This window comes from Phaseolus vulgaris, chromosome 7 (assembly GCF_051622355.1).
Source record: "Phaseolus vulgaris cultivar YP4 chromosome 7, ASM5162235v1, whole genome shotgun sequence".
Lineage (NCBI taxonomy): Eukaryota > Viridiplantae > Streptophyta > Magnoliopsida > Fabales > Fabaceae > Phaseolus > Phaseolus vulgaris.
The window spans coordinates 11426693-11437049 of NC_143504.1; the positions used below are offsets into that span (position 1 = coordinate 11426693).

The 10357-nt window shown below is 30.7% G+C and overlaps 1 protein-coding gene across 2 annotated transcripts; it reads right to left on the bottom strand.

Moving 5' to 3' along the window:
• Positions 1–3182: 3182 nt before the first annotated feature.
• Positions 3183–8264, bottom strand: LOC137827775 (peptidyl-prolyl cis-trans isomerase CYP21-4). Of its 2 annotated transcripts, none has more exons than XM_068634092.2 (8): positions 7930–8264; positions 7268–7424; positions 6608–6647; positions 6339–6389; positions 5944–6029; positions 4424–4555; positions 4156–4306; positions 3183–3644 (listed from the first exon to the last, which is right to left on the bottom strand). In XM_068634092.2, exons 2-8 carry the CDS (start codon positions 7417–7419, stop codon positions 3558–3560), a joined length of 699 nt encoding a protein of 232 aa, XP_068490193.1. In that variant the 5' UTR covers positions 7420–7424; positions 7930–8264; the 3' UTR covers positions 3183–3557. The 2 variants fall into 2 exon arrangements, with proteins under 2 accessions (XP_068490193.1, XP_068490194.1); XM_068634093.2 differs by having other exon boundaries at positions 7714–7939.
• Positions 8265–10357: the final 2093 nt, after the last annotated feature.

Consider the following 10357-nt stretch of genomic DNA (forward strand, 5'->3'; position numbering starts at 1 on the left):
GTTCGTGGATACCTTATTCTTTTTAAAAAAATTAAGTGATCCAAATAAAGTTATTAGGGAAAAAATATTAACTATTGAATAATTGTTTAAAAAATAATTTTATATATTTATATTTTTTATTTAGACTTGTAAAATTAAAGTTGTCTTTAAAAAGGTTAGTTTTAAAAAAAATCCATGCTTGTGGTGCAACTTATTTATATTTGTTTTTTAGAAAGACCAAATTTACTTGCACTAACATCTTATTATCCAATTTTATTTGGATTATACTTTAAAATCAATATTTTATATAAGTTTATATTTTAAAGAATAACCTTTAAATGGTTTTATTTAAAAATTTTAAAAAAAAGTATTCACAATACCCATGAATACCCATAAATATAAAAAAAAATATCCATAGATACTTATAAGCGAGTAAGGGGATAAATTTTGTTAGATGAGGGTGGTGGATAGGTATAATATGTACCTACTTTAATCTGTTATTATCCCTATTAACTACTTGTCAAAAGTTATAAGAGTATAGTAGTTCTTTTGTTAAGATTCGATTGTAACTTTACTTTTCTAGTTTTCTAATAAGACAAATGATGTTACCTTCAAGTGTGGATGGATTAGATTGGAGAGTGCATTGGGTCAAGCTACTTATCTGTCCATGGTAGCCCCACAATTGAGTTCGGATGATTATGACAAAGGGACCCTCTTTCTCCCTTTTTATTTACGGTGATAATGGTGGGTTTAAGTAGTTTTATGAGGGAAAGAATAAAAAGTGTTGTTTAGAAGGTAGGTGATGGGAGTATTTAAGTTAACTTTTTCCAATTTATGAGAGGTGTCCATGAACAACGTAATCATTACCAAAAGTATGTTCAGCAGCTTTGCGTTTTAAAAGGAATCGTAATGTTACAAGGGTGGATAAACAAAAAATAGTAAAAGTGATAAGCATAGTGTAGGATTTTTTTTCATAGAGAGGAAAATTATATAGGTGAGCTGGTAGGATACATTTTGTCCTACAAACCAAGGGTCTAAGGGTGAAAGACATAAAATATTTTAATGAAGTACTCATGGCTAAATAGGCATGGAGTATCTACCAATCTAGCAGGTCTTCTTGGTGTTCAATTTTAGAGGCAAAGTATGGAAAAAGGATATGGTGGATAAATTGAATTGAGAGACAAAGTAAATGAGTGGAGATGAGACATTTCAACATATGAAGCGTTTATTGTGAGTTGAGGTACGAGGTAGCTTTCGGTGGATGGGCCCAGTCATGCATAATGTAGCAGAACCCTATTTTGAAGTACAAATGGAAGAAAATCAAGGAAGAGGGTCAAGGATATAAGCAGGTGTACCACATAAAAAGTCTATGCAAGTGTGTGGTGTACGACTGCTCGTTGGCTTATCTTCCAACATAGGCTTTGGAACTTTATGCAATGCTATTTATAGTTTATTTTCTACAGTGTAGTTTAGAGGTAGGGAATGATGAAGGGAATCGATGAGGACATTCACATTAGTAAGTATATAGTGTAATTATAGGTCTTTTATGGCATTTCTCATTACAATGTATTAGAGCAACATACTATAAGTAGAAGAGACTGAGAGGTGAGATGTTAGGCTCTCTTGATTGAATGAAGGTGCAAACTACAGTTAAGTATGGTTCTAAATTGGATATTGGACCATATTGGTTTTATTCTATAGTGATACCATCATTTTGATTTTGAACTAGGGTCACTAGAAGTGTATTAGAGGTGCTGGAAGTATGCTACAACCAAAAGTATAGCTTAACAAAGGGTTGGTGAAGGTATCCTCTTCTGAGTCTACGAGGAATATGTTTGATTTTGTTTTGTAGTCAACAGTGTGATAACTTGGTGGAATAGGGTGAATATACTGCGAAGCAAAATCATATAATTAGATTTGCAAATGCAACAAAGCTACTGATAAATGGAAGGTTAGTACTCTAAATGTTAGAGGAGCACAAAGTAAATTTGGAACTAGCTTGCCAGTAACCTTTGCATATACTGTTGTAGATGTGAGGGGGAGGGAGCTTGGCTGGGATCAACAGCGCTTGTTCTCATGCTTCTCTAAAGGTCCTATGTTGTTATGGCGATTGTTTGTTTCCCTAACGAAACTCATTGAAATACGAGGAAAAGAGTCAATTTGAGTGGAGGTATTAACTTTATGAGAATGTTGATACATATCTCTTGTTTTTCACATTTAATGTTGTTGATTCACTTACCACATAAATTTGTTCAACGTATAAAGAAGGGAAGGAGTTACTTGGAAAACAATCTTACTCCTAGTCAGGTTGACTTCCTGCTAGCATTTAATTATGTTTTGACACCTTTTGTTGAGAAACGTTCAATTAGAGCTGGTAGAAAATCATCTATGGAACATAGTTTGGGAAGTATCAAAAGATCATGAGGTGAAGAAAATACACAAGTTTTTTATGGATGGTTTTGGTTGGATTTTATAACCTCTTTCAAATCTCAAATAGGTTAGTGCTTTTTTTAATGTGGTCTAGTGGGTTTGGCTTTTGGAGACACTTGTGCTTGTGGGTTGGTTTGGGGAATATATTTATGATATATGAGTGATTGATTTTTGGATAGCTAATGTTGAATACATGTAATAGGAGTTAAGGGAGATTTTGGTGTGTAGTTTTTTCTGTAGTGATGGTTATCTTGTATTTATCATCCTAATACATAATATATAATACAAATTTTCTCATAGGCTTTTTTAACAAATGATCAACTTCATTTTGTAATTTTTTTTCTTGTGAAAATTTTGTCCATACACTAGTGTTATCCTACCAAAGTGACAAGAACTTCTTCCAGGATACTAAGAAAGATTCAACACTTATATCCAAACAAGGTTCAGACTTTGTCTTGCCAGCATATTCCAATTGCACAGGTCATATTTGCTAAAAGACTAAAAACATGTCATACAAATTGCACACAAAAATCTACGGATCATTTCCTGAGACTTGATCCCACCAAAATATTGAATGTTTTAACTTCAGTGCCTAATTTCTTAGAAGCTCAACAAAAGAGAGGATAAATTGTCGTTATCATGGTCAAATCTCCAATTGCTACCATGTTAATGAAGTTTATGGTTATGGCTTCTATAACCAAATTGAAATGTAACTTACAAAGTTGACTATTCTGACTCACCACCAGATTGGCCATCAATGAAAACACAAAAGATGATACATCAAGTCATGAACTACATAGGGAAGTAATCTTCTGATCTCAATAAGGTTACAGGTGAAAAGTAATGCCAAATAAAAATGTAATGCTTTTGCAAGCAAAATGCAAAACTCTGTCTACAAACCTAACCCACTCATTCTCCCAATTTTTTTAAAAAAATAAAATAAAATGACATGAGGCAAGAAAAGGGAATTGCATAATCTGTGTTAACTAAAAATCCAATAACAAAAACAACATCAAGGCTCAGACACTTGGTAGATGAACCCAGGTGAATTCCTCAAGGTCCATTCCTGTACAAAATATTTGACCAGTGTCCCAAAACAGGTAAAAAGTATCACAGCTCGTTGTGAACTTATCTAGCAAAGAGAACCTTCAGACCTTCTGTTTAAGAGTAACATCAAGAATCCCAATAGATATTTTAGGTTTGTAATGTTCATCTGTATCCACTTCTTCAATTTCCTGCCACAGGATTAAGTAACATTCCATATCAAACTTTTCTTGAAACTCCTTGAGTTTGCACATTTTGCAACCACTAAACCATCATTTCTCAGAAACAAAAAACATAACATAACGGATATTCAAAAAGGTTGATGTATTGTCATTCCAAAAACAATAGAAAATATCAGAATATTAAACTCCATTTATACAATAATCAAGAGTTGGACGGTATCTACCTCCTACAATCAACTTTGTAATTATTGCTTAGTTTTAAAATTAATTATAAACTCCTGCAAGGTGATAAAAACAACAACAAATATTTGTTTTGAATAACACATTTATACTTTATAGTTTGAAATTAATTTTAAAAAATTACAAAAGTTAACAGTCAACTCAAGAAAAAATGGCAAAATGCAATCTTAACTAATAGGAAAAGGAAAATGAAACGGAAAAATAAGCAACAAAAAGGAAAGTAAAACAGATTTCCACACACAGTAATGCAGACATGACATGAATAAGTAAATTCAGTCACCTGCACAACATCCTCTCCCTTGATGACTTGCCCAAAAACAATAAGTTTCTCGTTTAAATCTGGTATAGGTGCAGTTGTAATGAAAAGATCAAATCCTTTGTGGTTGTGTTTACCCTTGGAAGTCCCCAGCATAAATGCTTCATGTTTCATACTGGTTAATCGAAAACCAATTAATTAGAAAATTATGCAAACATGTCCTAGACAGTTACTGCAATTTTCTAAGAATTATATCATCGACTAAAATGTGCAACGAGATGAGTAAGAAAACCTAGTAATAGCATGTTGCTTTCCTCTCAAGTTCCAATCTTCAGTAGCTCCAGCTCCATGGTTATCCCCCGCCTGAATCACATAGTGCTTAATTACTAGGTGAAAAAGCATCCCCTTGAAGTGCCCCTTTTGACTGCAAAAAGTTGTAGCTTAGGTTGGATCCATAAGCAGGTAGACTCAAACAAATTTAATGTAGAAAACCACTCAAAAGTCATGACAAACATACTGCCAACATAAATTGATACCTACAAAAGTTAGAAAAACATCAAACCACCCAGAGTTGTATTGAACAGAAAAGTTGTCCGTCATATCATGAAGTGATGGTCCTATATGTCATGGCATGGCAGTATTGTCATATTCAGTTATATATGGCTACAATTAAAAGTTGTAAAAATCAACCTAGTTTCACATCCGTCACACTACATGGGTTAGAAAACCTATATTAAGTGATGTGACGACATTCAAATCAGCTGTACTCAACTTAGATTTCACATCTGTCACAGTCACAGTCATATCGCTTTGAAGACTGATATATTCTGCCATAAGGAAATCTACATGCACGAGTAAGTGCAAATTTACAAAATGTTCTTGCCAGTTTTATAGACATGCTAAACAGTTTCCGTTGTTGAAATTTTAGCAATTTGACTGAGAGAAGATAGGAGAAAAGTAGAATTTTGAATAAAATTGAGCAGTGATGCGAAAAAATACTATACAAGACTGACTTAATATGTAGACTCATTTATACTAATAACCAAGTGCAACTGTAGTCCCAATATTCTAACCCATAGCATATATTACAAAAAAACATAGTATTTTTTGACAATCGATTACAGCAATCTAAAAGTATAGACATTCTTTGCTATTCTAGTTAGTGAAACATTTGTGCATGCATAGTGCAACAACTATTGTGATCTATTATCACTTTGTAGTTTTGAATGAGAAAAACTAAAGCATCTTGCTTGGGTTATGCTCTACCTATATCCGATTGGAATTGGACATTTATTTATTGATAAACAACTTATTTACAGACAGACAAACTAACGATGAAACATAGCACAACATAGACAAAAATTATCTATGATGTGAATATGAGAAAACTTGAAATCTTAAGGATGATCTCACAATGCGTTGAGATTGAACATTAGTAAAGAAACCTAAATTATAAACTGGATCAGATAAGGACCACAATATATTTTAGCTAAAATTACTCAGATATGCACTTGATCCAATCAAAATATATTACTGCACAGTCATCTGACATTATAGCAATTTATTCAACTTTATGTTGCTAAGGATTATAGACAAGTGAAAATCAGTGTAAACATAACTTGAAATACTATAATCAGTTCATTTTAACAAGATCAAATTTTCCCACTTATATCTCTATCAGATGGCATCAGTACCAACCCAGCCACAAATCCACAAAAAGAACAACAAACAACAGGAGAGTTCACAAGAATCAAACCCTAATTCATCCAGCATCCTCCAAATTATAATTTTGTAGGACAACCAACTACTCACCATAAGTCAATGAATTCATCAACAACTTCAGGAGCACTTTCCTTGTGCAGTTCTATTATTATAGAACCTTTAGAGGTATTTAAAACCTACAATAAGGAAGAAAGAGAAAACCAGCTTGTAAGACAAAATAATTTCATTAATGTAATCTAAACTTCATTGAAATTAGGGCCTGTATGGTTAAGAAAAGTTTTCTTTTTCACAAATAATTGAAAAAAAACTCACTGCGTTTTTACTCTGTTTCCTGTAATCTTTGAACAAGGGAAACAAAAAGAAAACAAGTAGATGCATTTATAAATTTCAAGAAATGAAAAATGAAAATGTTTTATCCAACCAAAGAAACCCTTGACTACAAAAAGTTAAAAACAAGTAATTATAGCAGTCTGGAGCAAACTTACAGCATATCCCGGCAGGTCAGATTTCTTTGAGTCCGCAAAAGTATTATCACCCTACCAAAAGTGTGTTTTGATTAAGAGGTGTGATTATATTGATAAATGCAAAAAACTATAGACCTGGCAGCAGCCCTATCTTAATGGGCAAACGTATACAGAGATAAATTGTACCCTTCAAATAAAAGGGAAAAAATGCTACACGGGCATCAGAGAACAAGCAAAATAAAAGGACTGAAAAAATATGAAAACACTTTATAATGAATTTAAGGATGTACCTCGGAGGTGGACAAGTGATTTTCTGATTGCAAACTCGACCTGAATGCATGTAAGAAATGAATTATTAGGTAAAAGTCAAAGTTCATCTGAAGTTCCTAATATCTAATGAGAGAGTGAAATACATCATATCAGTAATGCTTGTTCCATTTAAACTAGTCACACCCTAACATGAAAATCACTCTAAGAAAGTCCAGAGCAAAAAGGGAGAAGTTTTTACTCATGTTCGACAAGCAAAAACTTTGGTCAATCAGAGACAAAACATAAACTATTGACATCAGAACGAACCTAATTTATTTATTTTTTGAACAGCAAGAACAGAAAACTTCATTAAGAGGTACAAAGGGTACCAATCCATATATGGCTCCATCACTATAAATAAGATAAATAAGGGGAGAATTCGGTCAAAATAGCAGTTAAAACCTCTAGCAAGAAAGTGCTATTCTATAAAATACCTCTATCTAATAACAATGTCATCCAAAATATCATCTGTAGTATTCATGCTCGACAAGTCTAGATGGAGCTAGAGCTCTATTTCACCAAGAATCATTTTTTAACACATCTTTTGTTTGTTTTCCATCTAGTAAATAAAAATACACCGCCTATCATTTCTCAAACTAAGAATCTTCCTTCACAGCTAAAACAGAAAATCTTTCACTAACCTGTTGTTCCAATGTCTGTAAGAAGCAAATAGGAAAAACCCAACCAAGGAAAGAATCAAAATATAGAATAAAATAGTCGTGACACTAATGCGAGCAGGACCCTTCTTCCTTTTGCTTTGCTGTAGCAGAGCCTGAGGTTTGATCCTCGCCATTTAACCTAATCTCCAGCATCAAGGGCATCATCAATTACCAGGTAATAAAACGAAATAAAAAAAGGTTATAAATAAAAAATCTATTCAACCGGAAGAAAACTATCATAACTATGATACCATCACAAAGCCACCTAATTCATTCAATAGCAGTAGAAAATTCATCCAATCTCATAGTTAACTTGAAAACATAAAAAACAAACAAAACCCCAACACATAAAGTTTGAAACTTTCAACATGTCAAAAATCAAAACAATAATTTTTCATTCAAACAATCAGCATCAAGAGAAACCTCACAATCAAATACAGGGTCAAGATCCAACAATCAGGAGACGGTTGCATCCACTAAGATTTGGGCAAAAGTAAAAAACTTTATCAAGGAGTAGAAAAAATAAAGAGAAATTAAGGAATACCCAATGATTATTAGAAGCCAAATACGGCATAATTTTAAAAAGTTGGAATATTTTTGAAAGAAAAGAAAAGGGAGGGAGGTGAGAGGTAGAACCAACGAACCTGTGTGCCTGAAGCAGAGGATCAGGCACTTGGTGGATCGAAGATAAGTAAAGGACACGATGTTGGGTTTAGAAAAAGTAAAGGAAGATGAACGTGTGTGCGTGTGTGTTTCTTCGATTCAAATTCAATGATGATAGGCGAAAAATAGGTACAAGATTCCGACCGGAGTTTTCCAATGTTGCCGGGTCATTTATTGCGTAATTTTATCTATTCGTAAACTTCTTAATATTAAGAACAATTAATTACTGTATATGATTAGGAGGAGTACAATTTCGATACTCAAAGGACCAAATTTCTTAACCCCTCTTTCCTACGGATGAAATTGAAGGGAAAACAAGATACAATATGAATGGTATTCTTTTGCTGAGAAAAATTTAGTGGAAACATTTTCCAAATTGTGGAAATTATTTATTATTTTTATTTGTTTTTAATTATGTATATTTAGCTTTTTTTATTTTTTAATGAAATATCTTTACTTTTCTACTTTTTTTTCTATTTCTATTATTCATTTTATATTTTTCGTCAAAATTCTTTAAGAATATTAGCAATGTTTTATTTAAACACTTTTTCTTGATTTTTTTAAAGTCAAGCATAATATTAAACTTTTGTTTGGATTTGAAAGTGAAAATAAAAGTACAATTATAGTGAAAAGTAAAATTATCTTAATTAAAGAAATAAATATAGAATGTTAAGATAAATGAGTAAAAAGTTTTTAAATTAGGTAATTAATATAACATAATAAGAAATTATTTGAGGTATTGGCATGTGATCTTTAAAGTTAAGGACGTGTATTTTTGTATGATACAATCGGAAATAAGATTTAGTAAAATCTGTCACTTTAAACAAATAATAAAGGAAATATTGAATAATATGTTGTTTAAATTCTTTTAATATAATTTTCTAAATTTTATTTATTTTTCAAATGCACAATTATTAATCAAAATGTATAATTAAGTGTTTTTAACATTTTATTCTTAAAATATAAAATAATATCTTTATTTAAGATTGGGGTGATTTTAACTTTAAAAACCTATTGTTTCGGAATAACAGTTATCGTAATAAAGCGAATGATATTTTATAAGTAATGTATGATTTTGAAAAACAGTGCTATAATCACTTAATAAATATAATATAATACTTCGATATGCATGCATCTTAAAGAATGTCTTTATTTAAAAGAAAACAAAAAGATTTAATTTTGGTCCTTACAAAATTAAAGGTTTAAATCACACTCGTTCTTTTATCATTTTTAAATAATTTAGATACCTACATTTCTTATATTTTTTAGTTCTTTCAAAATAATATTAAAGGATAAATTAAATCAATCGGAGGGGTAGTATAATAATTTTAAATCCATCATCATGCAAAAAGATATTATTGATAATTTAAATAAAATTCAAAATGATGTCACAATTATAAAAATATTTAATTCAACTTTTATTTAGAGATGTAAATTAATCTAAAATATATACAAAATGGTTGATGAAAAATAAATCTGCACCTAAACGTGTTTTGTCAATACTTTCAATAAAAGATATCTTTTACATTTCAATCATAAATTTATAAAATAAATTTAAACTTTATAGTAATTTCAAATATTTTTTTAGGGTGAGGAGATGTAAAGTCTAAAATAGATATAGCACTTTTGAAAAAAAAATAACATAGCACTTGAATGATTTACAATAACAACTCTTCATATCCTAAGATTATAAATTCTTCTAATAAAAAGATACAGGTTATACACTTATAATATTACTACTTTGATATTATAATTTAATCATAAATTACCATATTAAAAAATACATAACTCAAATAGTTTTTTTTAGAAAAATATATAAAGTTAAATAGTTAAAATTTTTATTTCAGTCATTGCAAAACCCACAACTATTTGGAATATTTGAAGGACCACACACCAACCCTTGTCCTTATCTTTTGTAAGCACCTCTACTCCTAGCTTAGATTTGAAGAAACTATAATATTAATGGCTTAAGTTTAAAGTAATAACAAAACCATACTTTCAACTACAATATCTATCACGTACTACTGTGTGTTCAAAATTTACATTTTATTATCTAATGTAGCCTCTTATTTTCATGACAATTATACAACTTTCATTTTCATGAACTGTATTTTAATTTTGTAATTATTGGCAATGTAATATAAATTTGAGAAGGAATTTATTGATTCGCTTTGAATTATGATTTTAATTCCTGGTATCTAAGATAAATCTGGTTTTAAAACATTTGTTTGAGTCTCTTAATCTAGAAATATATAAGTTTAGTCTCCAGAAATTAAATTAAAAAAAAAAATCTAAACCGGTTTTGAAATTTTGGAGGCCTATTAGTTTTTGGTGATTAAAAATATAATTTTATCTTAATGATAAATTCTGGGGTAAATTCCCTATCTAACACCATTTACACTTTTATTT

Bases quoted from the DNA above. Each gene is read 5' to 3' on its own strand.
- LOC137827775 (XM_068634092.2), bottom strand. From the start codon at position 7,419: ATGGCGAGGATCAAACCTCAGGCTCTGCTACAGCAAAGCAAAAGGAAG. The intron at 6,390-6,607 runs GTACATCCTTAA...CACTTTTGGTAG, and splicing joins ATCACTTGTCCACCTCCGAG to GGTGATAATACTTTTGCGGA. The intron at 4,556-5,943 runs GTGAGTAGTTGG...AACTTTTTGCAG, and splicing joins GATGAATTCATTGACTTATG to TCAAAAGGGGCACTTCAAGG.